General features: G+C 48.0%; 1 protein-coding gene across 1 annotated transcript in view; it reads left to right on the top strand.

Annotated features, from left to right (window-relative positions):
- The first annotated feature begins 3,247 nt into the window (after positions 1-3,247).
- The window catches only part of LOC148042234 (uncharacterized), an 845,903-nt gene continuing 831,454 nt past the window's right edge, over positions 3,248-17,696 (top strand). Inside the window, exon 1 of the mRNA XM_087703082.1 lies at positions 3,248-5,487. Within this exon, the coding sequence (XP_087559208.1) occupies positions 3,836-5,487 (1,652 nt within the window). The 5' untranslated portion in view covers positions 3,248-3,835. The remainder of the gene's footprint in view (positions 5,488-17,696) is intronic.

The following is a 17,696-nucleotide window of genomic DNA, read 5'->3' as shown; positions in this document are numbered from 1 at the left end:
GGGTTTCCCACCCAGTTGAAAGTTGATGATCTTGTGTGTCCCCCCCCACCCACAAGTCCATCCCATGGTCCAATCTTCTTCAGCCACGCTGGCAATTCCACCCATCCACTTCCGATCAAGTGCAGAGACAAAGGATGGCCTTGGGCTTCTAGAAAGGAATGTTTTATTTTGACAACAACGTCCTACTCCTTACTATTCCCCCTCCCGATTCCCCACTAATGAAACAGCATAGTAAAAGAAGAGAGAGGGTGGCAGGCCAAAGATCCTAAAAGGAATATGACTGCAGGCCTGACACTTAGCCTACCCCACAGGCACGTGGCGGAGAAAAGAGCAGGGAATGCTATGTGGGTTACTTTGGGCTCCTGAATGTTAACTAAACAAACAAATGTGGGTTTTTTGAGGGGGTCCAGACGAGGCAGCAGCAAAAGCAGCTTGTGGGGCAGTTGGGACGCAGGGGAGGAAGGCCTGGGTGGCTGCAGAGAAGTGACATGGGAGAGCTACCCTTCAAACCCTTCCCATTAGCCACATGGGTAATTGAGTTCATTGGGCAGCCAAGAGAAGCCTCCTTGCCCCAAAGGCTCCTCTTGAAAGCCTCCAAGGAAGACCAGGGGGGATCTGAAGTGAAGCGGCAGGAGGGACAGTCATCTGAGATGTCCATCAGGTGGATCAGAAGTGGGCGATGGGCCCAGGAGGTACTGGTGGTCTCCCCCAGGAGGCTGGCCAGAATCGGACCAGCAGCCTCCCTCCTTCAGCTGCTGGGAAGAAAACAAAGACGGCGTTTGAGCTTTAGTAGACAGGAAGGGCCAGAAGGGAGGTAGGAGGGCAAAAGGAAAAGGGGGAGTTTGGCCGCAGCAATTATTTATTTATTTCAAAACGGTGCCCCCCTTCCTTCTACCATGAAGGAGATGCGAACCTTCGTGGCCCCTATCTTGAGTTCGGCAAATCTGGCAGAGATGAGGGAGGCTTTGTGTGGTGGAGGTACTTGGGATCGGTCTAAATCTATGGATCCTGAGAAATGGAGAGGATCTTCTGAGCTCTTAGCTGAGCCCTCTGTGGATTAGACCCCCTGTCCTACTTGGGTGGCCAGAGGGATCAGCGAGGGTCTAGGGAGCTGGAGGCAGAGGAGGATAAATCCATCCTTCATTGAAGAGATGCTGTCCAACCTTCTCCTTTGGAGATGGTGGCTGAGCTACAGTCAGACAGAGACCTGGACAAAAAGAGAATCAGGTATTGCTTGATTATATTTCCTAAAATTTTCCCAGTTCCAGTTCCGAGGTGGGTTCCTCCCAGTTCGGCTGAACAAGCAGTGGCGGTGGCAGGAGGCTCCACCCATCCACCTGGACACTTCTGTGCACGCACTGAAGCATTGCGCAGCGCAAGCACAAGCAAATCGGTAGTAAACCGGTTAGCAACCCACCACTGGTCCGGTTGATCTGCAATTTCCTGTAACTTGGTCTGAAAGTCCCCATACCGAATGAATAGGTATAAAGCAGAGGTTCCCAAACTTGGCAACTTTAAGACTTGTGGACTTCAACTCCCAGCTCTGCTGGCTGGAGAATTCTGGGAGTTGAAGTCCACAAGTCTTAAAGTTGCCAAGTTTGGGAGCCACTGGGATAAAGGAGCTGGTCCCTGGCTCAACAGCAGTAACTGTGAGAGGGATCCAAGTCTCAGCCAGCAGTGTGCGGCCTCTTCCAAAAATGGCAATCCAGTTCTAGGCTGCGTCAACAAAGGGAGAGTTTCAAGATCATGGAACTTGCTGGGACCATTTCATATTGCACTTTATACATTTGCACTTTATTTGAGCGTTGCATGTTAAAGAAGAATTATTATTCAAGTACATACAATTAAATACTGCAACGGAGCTTGCCATCAAGGTCATAACTAGGGACGGTCATAAAGAGGGTCGGTCACCTGACCAACCAGAACGTTATTGGGATATTTTAAAGGGCTTTGCTGATGGGTCCCCAGCCAAGGGGGCAGTTTTAGACAGAGCTACGTGGGGCCACGTTTCCCACCTTAGAAAGTGTATTTCTGATTTATGAAGCCCCAATGTGGAAGCGGTTCGCCTTTGCTTCTTCCAGGCAGAGTGGAGATCTCTTTGTGGTCTCCTGTCCCTTCCACAGCCAATTGGGCCCATTTCAATTAGAGGCCAGCTGGCAGCTGCCACTCACGGGAAAGCTTGACCTGGGATGACCTTTCCCAGGATCCCCAACCGTCCTTTGTGGAAAACAGGCCACTGCAGCCCCTGAGCATGTACAGAGTTTATTTCCGCCCCCTGTTCCCACCCCGCCTTCTCCGGCCCGTTTGGTCGTAGCCAGACTTTGTCCGGAGCTGGGGGGGCTTTTTGGTCTCCTCGGCTGGGACGTCCAGCGGCTTCTGTGCCATGGGGGGCCTTGAGGTCTCCTCCACTGCAGGGTTGGGGGTCCCTGTGGCCAGAGGTCCATGGCCTCCTCAACCGCAGGGGATCCGGTCTAGGGGATCCACTCCAGAGGACCCACCGAAGCAGAGCAACTGCATGAGCCTCTCCAGCTCCTTCTCCAGGGGGCCCAGAGCTCCCCCCGCGGCTGGTCTCCCCCCTGCTCAGCTCCAAAGGGAGGAGGGGTCCTTTCCACCCCCTGCAGGAAAGGGTGGGGGGTGATCCCCTCCTGGGATCCGCTTCTTCCCCCCCCCCCCTTGGGATCCCTGGCTTTCCAGTGGATTCCCCTGTCCCTCCTTGGCTACCTTGTCGCCCAATGGCCTCCCGGAATCCCCTCGGGCTGAGTTCCATCCCTTCCCGGGATCCCTTCGGCTGCTTGGCTCCTGGCCCGGCGGTTCTCCTCCTTGCGGTGGAAGGGCCTTTTCCCAGGGGTCGCCCGAGCCTGGAAGTCTTCGGAGCCTGCGTGCTGCGTCTCCCTGGCAGGAGAAGCCGGGGAAGGGAGGACGCGGGCCTTCCCTTCGGAGCCTCCCCTTCAGCTCCCCGGGCGAAGCTCCGCCGCCCCCGCCAGGAGCCTCCCGCGCCCAAAGGAGCCGCCAGAAGGGAAGGATCGGCGGGGGCTCCGCGGGCGGCGGGAAGGGAGAGGCCACCGCGGCTCCGCCCACCGAAGCCCCGCCCTTCCTCCGCCTCTAGGTGTGGCTGGCTGTGGGCGGGGGGCGGAGCGAAAGGAGGGGCCGGAGTGGGGACAGACGCGCGCAGCGCAGAGGACGCTGGGAAAGCAGCTCCCTCCCAGCGACGGAGCTCGGTGGGCGGAGCTACGGAGGCCAAGAGGGACCGTTGCTGAGGCGGAAAACCAGAGCGGAAAATGAAATAAAAGAAAGGAACGTGGCGGCGAAGGGAAGGCTGGAGCCCAATTTGGCGTTTGGGGGTCACCGCCACAGGAGGAACCGTGTCGAACGGCATCAGGAAGGTTGAGAACCGCCGTTCTAGTGGGTCCGTTTCTCTCCTTCGGGGGAACGTCAAGGAGGCGGCGCCTGGAGGGGAGGAGGCGGGGCTTCGCAGGAAGGAGGGGCTGGTATATGGAGCGGCTTCACTTTCGGAACCAGAGAGCTGACGGAAGGAGCGGTTCCCTTCGGAGGCGGAGAAACCGGAAGTAAGTAGAGGCTGCTGGGACGGAGTGGCAGCCTGGGAGGGTCTCCTTCGGGTCCTCGGGAGGGGAGGCCTCGGCCTGGGCCTCTCCTGCGGTGAGGGGGACGCCGCCGTGACCCGCCTCTCTTTCTCCCCTGCAGGAGGACGGAGGAGCCCGGCGGGGGAGGGAAGGAAGGAAGCGCCGCCCGAGAGGAGGAGGAGGAGAGCGGGCCCCGCGGAGCAGCCCCGGGAGACGGCGGGGAAAGGCCGGGAGGCTCCGGAGCTGCAGGAGGGATGAGCCCAGCGGGAGCCCAGGAAAGGCGGCTGCCTGGAGGGCGATGCGAGGAGGAGGAAACGGGGGGAGACGCCGAGACGGGCCTGGAGTGCGGAGGGTCCTTCGGAAGACCCCGGAATCCCCAAAGGATCCAGGAGGAAGAAGAGAAACATCAGTGCCAGGAATGTGAAAAATTCTTCAAGAGAAATCAGTGTCTTCGAAAGCATCTAAAGGTCCATTCAGGAGAAAATCCTCATAACTGTGTGGAGTGTGGAAAGAGTTTCAGTGAGAGGAGCAGCCTTTATGCACATCAAAGGATCCACACAGGAGAAAAACCTCATAAATGTCTGGAGTGTGGAAAGAGCATCACTGAGAGGAGCAACCTTTATAGACATCAAAATATTCACACAGGAGAAAAACCTCATAAATGTCTGGAGTGTGGAAAGAGCTTCAGGCAGAGGAGCAGCCTTTATGCACACCAAAGGATCCACACAGGAGAAGAACCTTATGAATGTCTGGAGTGTGGAAAGAGCTTCAGTGAGAGGAGCAACCTTTATAGACATCAAAGGATTCACACAGGAGAAAAACCTCATAAATGTCTGGAGTGTGGAAAGAGCTTCAGTCAGAGGAGCGACCTTTATGAACATCAAAGGATCCACACAGGAGAAAAACCTCATAAATGTCTGGAGTGTGGAAAGAGCTTCAGCCAGAGGAGCACCCTTTATAGACATCAAAGGATCCACACAGGAGAAGAACCTCATAAATGTCTGGAGTGTGGAAAGAGCTTCACTGAGAGGAGCAACCTTTATAGACATCAAAGGATCCACACAGGAGACCATCCTCATAAATGTCTGGAGTGTGGAAAGAGCTTCAGTGAGAGTAGCAGCCTTTATAGACATCAAAGGATCCACACAGGAGAAAAACCTCATAAATGTTTGGAGTGTGGAAAGAGCTTCAGTCAGAGTAGCAGCCTTTTTATACATCAAAGGATCCACACAGGAGAAAAACCTCATAAATGTCTGGAGTGTGGAAAGAGCTTCACTGAGAGGTGCAACCTTTATAGACATCAGAGGATCCACACAGGAGAAAAACCTCATAAATGTCTGGAGTGTGGAAAGAGCTTCAGTCGGAGGGGCAGTCTTTATGCACATCAAAATATTCACACAGGAGAAAAACCTCATGAATGTCTGCAGTGTGGAAGGAGCTTCAGTGAGAGGAGCAACCTTTATAGACATCAAAGGATCCACACAGGAGAAGAACCTCATAAATGTCTGGAGTGTGGAAAGAGCTTCAATGAGAGGAGCAGCCTTTATAGACATCAAAGGATCCACACAGGAGAAGAACCTCATAAATGTCTGGAGTGTGGAAAGAGCTTCAGTGAGAGGAGCAACCTTTATAGACATCAAAGGATCCACACAGGAGAAAAACCTCATAAATGCCTGGAGTGTGGAAAGAGCTTCACTGAGAGGAGCAACCTTTATAGACATCAAAGGATCCACACAGGAGAAGAACCTCATAAATGTCTGGAGTGTGGCAAGAGCTTCAGTGAGAGGAGCAGCCTTTATGCACATCAAAGGATCCACACAGGAGAAAAACCTCATAAATGTCTGGAGTGTGGCAAGAGCTTCAGTCATAGGAGCAGCCTTTATAAACATCAAAGGATCCATTCAGGAGAAAATCCTCCGCCCAATCAGGCAGGGGGAGGCCGAGGGGCCCTCCTGGGACTGCAGCCCTTCCCTCCCCCTGGGGTCCTCCCCTAGTCAAGGTGGGTTGGGAGGTCTGGGGGTGCAGCCAGGCGAGCGAAAGCTGAAGGGGCCACGGAGTTTTCCGCCCTTTCAATGCTCTCCTCGTTTTGCACTGAAGACCTGAGCTAATGTGATGCTGGACCCACTGAGGCTTAGACCGATGGAGGAAGTTCCCTTCTGAGCTGACACAATAAGAACAAGCCAGCTGGAAGGGACCTTAGAGGTCTTCTAGCCCAACCCTCTGCTCAAGCAACAGATCTCATCCCGAAGGTGCTTTTTCAGGAGGCAACTGGATTTTCTTTCCCTTCACTTCTCACCCAAGAAATGTCCTCCGTTAATAGGACAGAGCAGAAGGGAATTCTTTATTGGCCAAGTGTGATTGGACACACAAGGAATTTGTCTTTGGTGCATCACCTCTCACAGTGTACCTGAAGTAAAATAAAAGGCATCCATCAACATACAACACTTGGTGATAGTCGTAAGTTACTTATAAGCAATCAAATCATACTAAGAAACAAACAGAACCATCTAAATTGTAAAGATACAAGCAACATAGTCATAAGTGGGGAGAGACAGTTACCGAGAAGAGTAAGAAGAAGAATAGTAATGCAGTCTTAGGAGGTGTTGTGGGAATTCGTTGTTGAGCAGAGTGATGGCAGGTGGGGGAAAGCTGTTCTTGTGTGTAGTTGTCTTGGTGTGCAGTGTCCTATGCACCCCAGAGACAGTAAGCACGGTAGTCAGCCAGCCCCTCCCCACTTTAGCTGCCTTACCAGCCCCTCCCTCTCCACATCCACCTGCTCCTCCTTTCCAAAAACTGCAGCAGTGGGGGGAAATCCCCTACAATACTGCCCCCTTCCTAGTTGCAGTTTTCAACCTTTTTGAGCCCTTGGAAACCGTCTCTCTGTGTGTGTGTTTTTCCTCCTACACCCTCTCCCTCTGTGGAGGGGACTCCTGTTGCGGCTGCTGCCTGTGCCACTGTGCCCTGCAACATAGCCCTCCACCCCTGGGTTGGCTCTTCGTTGAGCCATTGGGAGCTTGGATTTTCATACAGTGTTTTACCCATCTTCTTCTCCGTTTTATTGTCCTCTCTTGTAAGCCACCCAGAGTCATTGGCAGTTGGGCTCCCCTTTGCTTCTCTCAAACTCTCCCCAATTCAGGCAATCAAGTTCTTTTCGGCTCCACACCAAACTTAGTGCCTGAGTTTGGAGAGTAAGATATGAAAATCCTGCGTGGCTTCATGATGCTGAATCCCCAAGGACATGACCCTCTTTTGCCCATCTTCCAAATGTTGAGGGCTCCAGCAGCTGAAGACCCAGAAAGAATCCAACTTGGAGAATATCAACATTGCATGATTTCCTGTTTCTTTTTTCCCCCAACAATGAGATATTGATTTCTATGAGGAAATTCACTAGCAGGAGATTCTCCTCCTTAGCTCCTCTTTAACTGGAGACGGTCTCCTTTTGGGCATGAATTCCAAATTCAGATATCCAGGAAGAAAATGTATCCAGGTAGTTGCTATTTAAAAACACACTTGTCTTCTCCCCAATTTGGGTCTGAGCCTGGTGTGGAAGCCAATGATGGACCCAGACAGGAGGGGCAGGTTTTCTGATTGCTTTTTATTGCAGGACTCCAAGGAAAAAGGTTCCTGGTCAAAAGGCCAAGAACAAAGGATTAAGAAAGCTTTATACATTTTCACTCAAGGAGAAGGCGGGACAAGGTGAAATAATAAGAAATATCCTCTAAAAAACACTTTAGCAATAATTCTACCATTTGTTCTATTGGTCTCTAGCTGTGCCATTCCTAAGCCTTGGCTAACGAAGGCCCCAGGAGTTCTCTAACAGGCGTTTCATTTGCTGCCGGCCATCTCTATTCCTAACTTTTAGCTGAGGTCTGCAAGTTGTCCAATTCTTGTTACTGTTATCAACTTTCTAGCTACCCATAATTGCTGCAAGCTTTACACATGCATATTTCCTGTTGAACAAAGCATTCTTTGTTCTTGTGAGACAGACAGAGCCCCACACCCCAATTACAGTCTTCCTGCTTTACTTTCAAGTGTGTGCTATGACCTTGCTTTAGCACCCAGCCCATCACCCCCCCCTTTGAATCTGAAAATGATCTCATTTTCCAAGGTTCACCCAACAGCAATATCCCTGTACTGGGAGACCTCCTGGTTTACTTACAGGTGGGGAGGCAAAGCAGAAGGCATTGTAATGCACAACAGGTGATTAAGAGAACAATGACTTTGCCTGCCAGGGTCATTATTAGGTACTTAACTAGTGAAATCAGGCAACCCTCCTGTCACTCAATGCCACTTCTCTTTCCATTCGTCCATGGGGGAGGGGGAGTTGCAGCTCTCTTTGTGATGTGTGTAGTTCAGCTGTGGAATTCCAGGATTTCTCCAGAATCTGCACACAGCATTGTTGTCCAAGTAGTGCTCACACATCTCCTTAGGATGCCAATATCATATCTAGAGCTATTCTATTCTGAACTATCATTGTCCAAATGGCTTCTTGTTCTTTGGCTGCAGCAATAAAAAACTCCCCGGTCTCTTTGGCTAGGATTTCCTCCACCGCTTGTATATGATACAAAGCATTATTGAGGGACCAGAGCCACGGAGCAAAGAAAGGGGTTCAGGTACTTTCTGAGTTGTTCAAGATTCCTGTGGTTTCCAGTCTTCCTTTCAGGTAAAGTGGGCATAATATAGGTACCCACCTATATGGGAAGAGCACAGATACATCACAAAATCATGTGGTCTCATCCCAAAGGTTGTTAAGTTTATTTGTCTTAATATCTTAGCCTTCATGCACACAGACGCACCAATCAGCTAGTGGTAATAATTGGGTAACTCCTAATACTTATGTGGGTAGCTACAAACACCTTTTGGGGAAATGTTCTAATTGAGAAAACACCTACGGGAGATGGCAGTTCTCCTCTCACACAAGTATTGTTCCGGAGGCTTTTGGTTCCAGAACAATAACTTCAGTCCCAGTTCTGCTACTGAGAAAGTCATAGGCTGTGCAGTCCAGGAATCAGGACGGGCAGATCGTGGGTATTTCTTCACTCTGGAAGTGATCAATCCAAGATGCCCGGCCTTCCACTTTTAGGGCTGTATGGGTGGTCTGAAGCCTTTGAAAGGGTCCCTTCCTCTGCTGATCCAAGGAGGTTGTTGGCCCCTGCATCTTTACAAGCGTTCAGTCTGCAGGCTGAAACGGATGCCCTGGGTGATCTAGTCCTGCAGATAACGGGAAAGGAAATTCATCACCCCAGCGAGGTGTCTTGCGCTTTTGGTACAGGGCCAGTGTTAGGTAAGCTCCCCGTTGGGAGAGCAAGTACATTCAGAGAAGTGTTGTGAGAGTTGTGTTGGAGAACACACAAACCAGCATACAGAAACACTGCAGTTTAAATAGGCTTCTACTTTCCTGGAAATATTTGTATTTCACAGCTAGGTTTGTGCGAACAGTTAAACATCACTCGGAAGCTTCAAACAGTCCATCAAACAGTCCAAGTTACCCACGGATAAGTCAGTCAGTCATCAACGTCTTTCAGTTAAGGGATAATCCAAATAACATAGTCCAGTATCATATAATCAGTTCAGAACTCAAAGGTTGCTAGCAGTTGCAGAACTTAAAATAGCTCACTCAGATCAGATCAGCCCAGCATCTAAGGAAGAGAGAGCGAGCTAAGAGTGGGCTCCCTCTTATGGCCGATTGAGGAAAAACAGCAACCAATCACATTTTACAGTATGCTTTAAAGAAACAGGTACAACATTGTTACATGATTTATATATTGCCAACCCAACCATTAGATTATATTCCAAAGAGTCAGTTTGCCCACCAGTGAGATGGGCCTCTCCTCTGCCTTTAGGGAGGGATGTGGTCATCCCAAAAGGGCCTCAAAGAGGCTCAAGCCTATTCGCTTTTGAGGTGCAATGAGGGTGGCAAAGTTTGAGGTGAGCACAGGTGAGCTTTCTGGTGGAGCTTAGCTATCTGTTGTTTTTGTAAATCATTACATTTTTCCCCATAGGAGGACTTGCCAGGTGGTAGGCTGAGTAAAGCTTCCGAGTGATGTTTAACTGTTCGCACAAACCTAGCTGTGAAATATGGGTCCCAATCCAATGATGTACTATTTGGCAGCCCAAACCTAGGAATAATCTCTTCCATTAGGACATTTACTACTTCATGATCTTTATTAGCCCTGCAAGCAAAAGCCTCAGGCCATCCTGTGAAGGGAGATTCTAGTCCCAAAACAGACTTAAAACCTCCCTTTCTAGGAAATTCAGTCAAGTCTGTATCTCAAATTGTCCCTGGGTAGTTGCCGTTAAGTTGGACTCATAGGGGTGGGTGCCTGGCTCCTTTTGGATTATTTCTGGCACAAATCAGACAAGCTGCTACAGCTCGGAGATAGTGGAATAGAGATCCTTGCCTACCAGACAGCATCTCCTAAAGTTTATCAGTGCTTTTGACCCCCAATGTGTGCCAGCATGTATTTGTTACAAAGGAATCCTTAGAGCAGTGTTTTTCAACCTTTTTTGTGCAGAGGAGCACTGGGTTTCTTTGTAAGAAAGGGAATCAAAATATTTAACCCCTTTCACAGTCGGGGATAGGGACTCTACACACACAAGCATTTACACATCGGCATACTTACAGACAATGTTCCCTCTATTTTTTTTTCAGTGTGTGCGGAAAAGTATAGTGTTTGAGCGGCACATTTTCATGCCTGAGCACCTGAATTTTTTTCACAGATGTTTCACAGAGCAATTGATTTATAGGACCCGAATTGGAATGGAGAAAAATGGTTTTGTGCATGAGAGTGAGTGTGTGTGTGTGTGTTTGAGTGAGTGAGCGAGGGTTCCGGTAAGGGAACTGTGCCTATTTAGAAAAAAAGGTAAATTATTGCAAACATGATGTATGTTTCTAGAGAGAGGGGGGGGGAGAGAGAGAGAGGGAAGGAGGGAGGGAGGGAGAGAGAGAGAGAGTATCCCTCCTTCCTGGCTGGACGACTGACTCCCATTTACGATGGTTGCAGTGTCCTGGCATCACGTGATCCCCTTCTGACAAGCAAAGTCAGTGGGGAACAGGGGTGGGTTTCAGGGGGTACCGGTTGGTCAAATGTAGCGTCTCTTCCGGTATTTGTTCTGGAGGCCATGTACTAGAACACTCCCTCCCATTGCCTGCCCCCTTGCTCACTCCCCCCACCCACTCAGTCGCCACTCGCTTGCCCCGCCTGTGTGCAATGCGCTTGCCCCGCCAACAGCCACCTCTTTACCAATAGGATCAGAGGGTGGAATATATGCACAGATGAGGCCCTGGGGATGAGAGGAAAGGTCCTACATGGAGACAGGACTCTGGTGTGGATGGAATGGACATGAAAGTGAGGAATAGAAATTCCGATAAAAACATTTTCTCTCGTCTTCATTTCTTTGCCTTGGCAATTAAGAGCTTTGCTCCTTTCCTGTCTCTCTCTCTCTCTGAAGAGGGAGAGGAGTCGCACGGGGGGGGGGGGCTGCCTCAGAAAAAAACTGTTTGTTCTTTTATTCTGCTCTGCAATAGGAAGGAAGGAGGGGGGGCTGCACATTAGCAGTGAGGCAGAAGTTAGCACCTTAAAACCAACTGCCAGGAAGAATAGCTCGCTTATAAGGAGAAAAAAACCCCCCAAACTGGCACACTTTGCAAGATACCTGTGACCTTTGGTGTGAAAGCAATGTAAAATCAGGTTTCAGTATGGACAGTTACAGGCCAGATGGAAAAGAGATCAAAAAATCGGTTTTATGCAAGACGCGGATAACTTACTAAAACAAATCAGAAATCAAAGTCAAATGCATATAATATATATAATGCATATATAATGCATTAATAGAAATGGATTCGGAAACAGAATTAATTAAAGACTGTTTGATAAAGTGGGCCCAAAATTTTGAAGAACCCATAATGTTGGATACATGGGAAAAGATCTGGGTAAGAAATGTAAAGTTTACACAAGCCCAAAATTTGAGAGAAAACCTTTATAAGATATTTTATAGATGGCATCTAGATCTTAAAAAACTGGCCTCTATGTATCCGAATTTACAACCTAAATGCTGGAGATGTGACAGTGCTGATGCTACATATTATCATATATGGTATTTGGATAAAAGTATGGTGGATTATGCAAAATGTTTTTTAAAAAAGGATAAAGTTTACCCCTCAGTTATTTTTGTTTGGTATAACTACTGATTGTATAGTTGTAGAGACTAACTTGATTTTGCATTTAATAACCGCAGATAGATTGTTGGTGGCGCAATAGTGGAAGAAGGAAGATTTGCTTACTATTCAAGAATGGACATTGAAAGTAACAAACTTAGCAGAGATGGCTAAAATATCAGTGTATCTCAAGGACCACTCAAATGAGAGATATAAACTGGAGTGAAGATGGATTGACTATACTCAAAATAAATACGGGACTAAGAAATTTCAGATAGTTTATGACTGAAGAAACAAGGAATGATATAATCTGTTTAGAGTTAGCCTAGCAAAGAGGAGTTAAAGCTCAAATGGAAGATGATATTAACTTTCTTTAAAGCTTATTTTAGAACGTTTTTGTTAAAGATTTATACCCTGTATTGGTTCTGGGAAGTCGGGGGGGGGGGGAAGGTTGGGGGGGGAGGGAGGTAAATATTTGTAAAAGTTTTTTTTTCCAAAATTTCCATTAAAAAAAATGTAAAATCCAAAGAACCAAACCAGAAGGACCTGTTGTGCATGTATGATTAGGGGAAGGGCAAAGGGGAGTCCCTCCCTTGACTGTGAGATTCTCCTCTTGGCCCTTGATTAGCTTTTCAATCCTTCCATCTGGGAACCAAAGTAAAAGTAGGATTCTTTGTCACTCCTTGTGTCCGGAGGCTTATTGGTTCGACACTAAGCAGGAGCGAGTTTGGGGGACAACAAAACCAGGGTGGGTTTTACTCAAGGAGCCAAAAGAAGAGGGAAGGTTCCACACACGGAACCCAGAGGGAAAAAGGAGGGAAATAAATACTCCACAGTTCTCCACTTTTCTCCTTTGCCACTTTCCCGCCACAAAATGGAGGACCCCATGGGGCTTGCGCCATCTTTAGCTGTCCCTCTCACTGCCTGTAAGGGGCAGCCTATAGTCTGGCCTTTAAGTGATGCCTGGCCTCTGCAGGCAGTGAGTAGGACAGCTAAAACTGGCAAAGACCCCGCATTCTCCATTTTGTTCCTCTGGCCCCTTTTTGGAGAGGATTGTTTTTTCCCTCCATAAAAAGGTAAGCAGTTAGAATAATGGACAAATGGAGTTGAAAGAGACCTTAGAGGTCACCTGTCCAATTGCCCAGTGCAAGATCTACTAGGGCATGTTTTTCAACCTTGGCAACCTGAAGAAGAGTGGACTTCAGCTCCCAGAACTCCCCAGTCAGCACTCAGGGTCCTTCTCCACTGGGTCTTTCCATGATTTAGCTGTCCCTCTCACTGCCTGTAGGGGGCAGTTTATCATCTGGCCTTTAAGCCATAGCTGGCCTACGCGGGCAGTGAGTAGGACAGCTAAACCCTGCAAAGACCCATGTGTTTCTTCAGGTACCTCCTTCTCACAAGGCCTTTTGAATATGAATCACATCTGATCTTTTATGCATATTTCCCTTTCATCGTCTGGGCCTGGAGAGGGAAACCTGGATTCTCTGGATCTCTAACACCAGATTATACTCCCAAGGGACAAGATTTTAATTTCACTCCCAGAGAAGGGGCGGAATGTGGGGCTCCCCTCCGACTGAGGGTTCCCCCTTCAGAGGGAGCCGCTCTGGCTGAATTGAATTCAGGGCTCGAAGCCCCTTCAGGATTGGCTCATCAATGGATAAGCCACACCCCCAAGGGAAGGCAGCCGGTTGGTGGTTATTGTTCAAATCTCAGGTCAAATCTCAGATTGAATAAATCAAAGCCTTGGCTTGTGACATCAGAGGCTCCTCCTGAGCTCATTGGCTGGAGCTCGCCATGGCAACCTCCAGCATCCTTGGGGAGTCTGGACCATGTAATGGAGGCTCTGCTCAACATCCCTGGAAAGTGGCTGGATTGGATGGCTGGCACTGGGGGCATCGCAGGGTCTCCCTCGCCTGGGCTCCTCAGGAGGGAGAGACCCTTCGCTTTAAGGCAGAACTAAGGGGGGGGGAGATTAGAAAAGTGGGGGTTCCATTAAACTTCACAGACATGCTGATACCTTCCATGTTGGCAGCCTCCATCCCTGTCACCAATCTCCTCATCCATCATGTCAAAGGTTCTTGTCTCCAGAAAGGGGCTGGGCCTGGCTGGCTGGCTGGCTGACTGGCGGTGAAGGGCACTCGGAAAAACCTGCAATGTTTAGGGGCCCCAAAAATGGCTTCAGGCTTTCGCAGTTGGGTGGGCATTGCAACCACAAAGCTAGAGGTCGACCTGCTTCATGATTTGCGGAAATGACTAAACTCTGATTCCGTTGGCCAGATAGTAGTTATTTCCCAATAGCACACTTGGCCTGGCGACTGAACATTTGTTTTCATTTTTTATTACTTGGATTTTTTATACCGCCTTTATTATTTCTCTAAATAGCTGAAGGCAGTGAACATATCTAAGATTCCTTCATCCCCACAAGAACAACCTTGTGAAGGCTGAGAGAGGGACTGGCTCAAGGTCACCCACTGGGCTTCGTGGCTGAGATGGGACTCGTAGTAAGTACTTGCGGGGGGGGGAAGTGTCTGTCTTAATTCCAATGGTCACCACCTTTTCCTGTTATCAGAAATCATAGCAATACAAAGACAGTCAAATCGATGGAGAGCTGATACCGAGTCCTGTGGGGGGTTTTGAGCAATGAGGTGCCTTGAGGTGGATTCAGAATGAAATGGGAAGTCAGGATAGTTTGAAGAGAGACCAGTATTGAGGGATTTTGTTGGCGTTTCTCAAACTAGGCCCCTTTAAGGTATGGGGGACTTCAACTCCCAGAATTCTCCAGCCAGCCATTTAGCAAGCAGAATTCTGGGAGTTGAAGACCATCCAAGTCTTAAAGGGGCCAAGTTTGTGTTTTTTACACAAAGTTGTTATACTGTAGTTTAATGACTGCTTTAGGACAGGGGTGTCAGACTCATGGCCCACAGGCCAGATCTGGCCTGCAGGATGCTTAGATCCGTCCCGCAGGCCATTCTGCACACAGTGGACTGGCCCATGGCGCCTCTGCCAAAGAAAACGGAGCTTGAGAGGGCCAGGAAAAAGCCAGAATGGAGAAGGCAGGTTAGCAAAATTAGCCCTGAACTGAGAGAGGATGTGACTGTGTCTCTCCATTTGTCAAACAGGTCAGCAACAAGGAAAAAATGGTCATACGGTCAATATCCTTGGATAATCTCTCAGCGACCACTGATGGTCCCAACCTCCAGGTTGATGAACTGAGAGACTTCTTTGACTTTCAGACCCAGAAATTCCAGAAAGACAATCAGTGGATGAAAGATCAGCACAGCTGTCTCCAGGAGAAAGTGGATCAACTTAAGACCACAACGGAAGACCTGCAGAAAACCTGCAGGAGATCATGCCATCAGTTAGAGCTAGAGAACAAATCTTTGGTGAAATACATTGAAGAACTCTACAAAGAACTGCATGAGGTTACTAGCCAAGTGTCCATCTCAAGCAAGAGAAGGCTGACTCTGAGAAAGGCCTCAAAGAGGTGAGGAACTTTCTGCCATGTGCAGAAAAGCCACTACAGCCAACTGAGAAAGTCACCCCTCTTCAGAAGATGAGGGAAAACAAGAAGAAGCACCTCAAAAGTCTGCAGCAGCCGCATCTGAGATCCCAGATCCGGCTCTGGCCAGACTCACCTGGCACACAAGGTAGCAAGTCCCCCCATCACCTCCCAGGTACACCAGATAGGAAATATGACCAAATGAGGTAACTCTACTTTATTGGAAGGATACATAAGAGAATCTTGCAAGTCTGAAAGTACAAATCTCCCACCAACTCTTTTGAAAGCCTGAAAAATGAGGGACGGTCCTTTCTGGGGTTCTTCCTGTGCCAGTTATGCACCTGGGGGCTCCCCCACCTTATCTGGTTATTCCCTGTGCAGCAGCATCTCCTTCTCTCCCCAAGGTCCTTTATTTGTTACTCTTCCTTTATTTCTATAAACAACTCAAGGCAGTCAATCTCTCAAACACATCTTCCTTCTCCTATTTCCCCTCACAACAACAACCCTGTGAGGTTGGTAGGTATAGTGACTGACCCAAAGTCATCCAGCTGGCTTTCATGACTAAGGTGGGACTAGAACTCAGGAGCTTCCACTTTCTAGCCTGATGCCATATTTTATTTGCACACATCTTTACACTTCCTCAATAGTTTGTGGGAATGCTGGTGATATTCCTTGACCCAGCAGAATATTAACTACGGTACTTCCTGATAATTAAGTTAATTAATTAAGATAATGCCTCATAAAACTGAGGAGGTATGACTAGCAATTGGCCCTTGCTCATCTAGTCTTCTATATTGTCATTAATACAGGCGGGATAGTTGAAGAAATAGGATTTTGTGATGCAACATTTACACCAACTCTTAGACAAAGTTACTTTGATGTTGTTTTAAAAATACCATCCAGCTTTTAGAACAATATCTATGATTTCCTGAGTGCATCAGAAAAATCCAGCAGAAAAATAGATAATTTTTAGCAGTAGGACTTAACAAGCTCTCTTATTTCGAACGAACGAATGGCAGCTGCAGTGTGAATCTTTCATTAAGATTTCATTTGTACTTTTTCTCGTATCATTTCTTTTTTTAATCAATTTTTTATTTAATCAAAATCTCCAAAAAATGTTAAAAAAAATATAAGCAAGCCCCAAAAGTTAAATAAAACTACATTAAAAAGTACATAAAAAGAAAAAAGAAAAGTTCAGGTGAGGAAACCAGGAGTCTCTCAGCGGGGAATAAAAGTCTGGATGTCATCTTGGGGAGAGTCGGGAAAGCACTTTTCTTCCAGTTGTTCAGCAGCTGCCAGTCCTGGATGCTCAGCCTTCATCCTTGAGTCCTGCACATCATTTTCCACCAGATGTCCAGGAATTTGAACTCCTGGCACGGTCCTTCCTGACCTGGGCAACTAGAGAGCCAATCTGGGCTTCTGTCATGTGTGTTTTCCCCAATTGTTTATGGGAGAGACACTCTTTGTCCGATTCCCCTCATGAGTCCTGTCCAGTATGGTTGAACCTCAGTTGTAGCCCTCATCTTCCTCAGAGCACACACACAGTCAGGCAGATGTTTGGACTGGATGTTAGCTGTTCCAAGGAAGGCGGCCTTTGGCAATTGACTGATGGCGAGGTTGTCAATGCCGAAGGGGTCCAAATTGGGCTCCAGTTGTTTTGGCATTTCACCCCTGGCAGCTATTCATCCTGGGGCAAAAGAAGCACCAATTTAATAAGTAAATAAGTAAGCAAGAAATAATAAATAAAACTTAGCAACCAAATTAATATTTAAAATTACCAGGCTCCCACTCTCCTTCCTTTTTAGCTTCCAAGGCCAGCCATCCCCACCCAAAAACCCAAAGCAGGCAACGCAAAGCAACCAAGGACCCCAGGTGACCTCAAGAGACCCCAAATCCAGGGCTTCCGGGGAGTGGCCTGTCGCCGTCGGCAGCTTAACAGAGCTGCCCCCAGAGTTCTGGTTCGTTATCTACTCAATATCAAGAAGATAACTCTTTTTTCAGACAAGAAAAAAGCAGTGAGGAATCTCAGCTGGTAAGAATCTTCTTTGAAGTTCACAGTTTGTTTCTTTTTGGGCTGTGGACGGAGGGGGAGGATCAACCCAAAGCTGAGTCATTCAACTCCGACCTGAACTTCGCATCTGTTATTTACAGCACAAGACAGGAACCCCTCCCCCTTAGGACAATCTTTAGAAAACAGACTATTAAAAATCAATACGAGCAAAGACCAAACTTGTGAACTTTAAAACTTTTCTCTATCTGAAATACCAGCTTCAATGTTATAAAAACCTCTTTTGTTTAATTGTCTTCAAAATGGCGTTTACAGCTTCTGCATTTGTTATCTCCGGCTTCCTGCTACAGAATCAAAGAAACAACCTCTTATAATTTAATTAGACCTACTCCCTTAAAGCCTTCAAAGACTCTTTGTTGTTGATACAGAGACATTCCAAACATTCCAAAC

Source organism: Thamnophis sirtalis, unplaced genomic scaffold (genome assembly GCF_051295495.1).
Source record: "Thamnophis sirtalis isolate CommonGarterSnake01/CBP01778 unplaced genomic scaffold, rThaSir2_p1.2 scaffold_20, whole genome shotgun sequence".
Lineage (NCBI taxonomy): Eukaryota > Metazoa > Chordata > Lepidosauria > Squamata > Natricidae > Thamnophis > Thamnophis sirtalis.
This window is presented reverse-complemented; position numbering and strand designations above follow the sequence as displayed.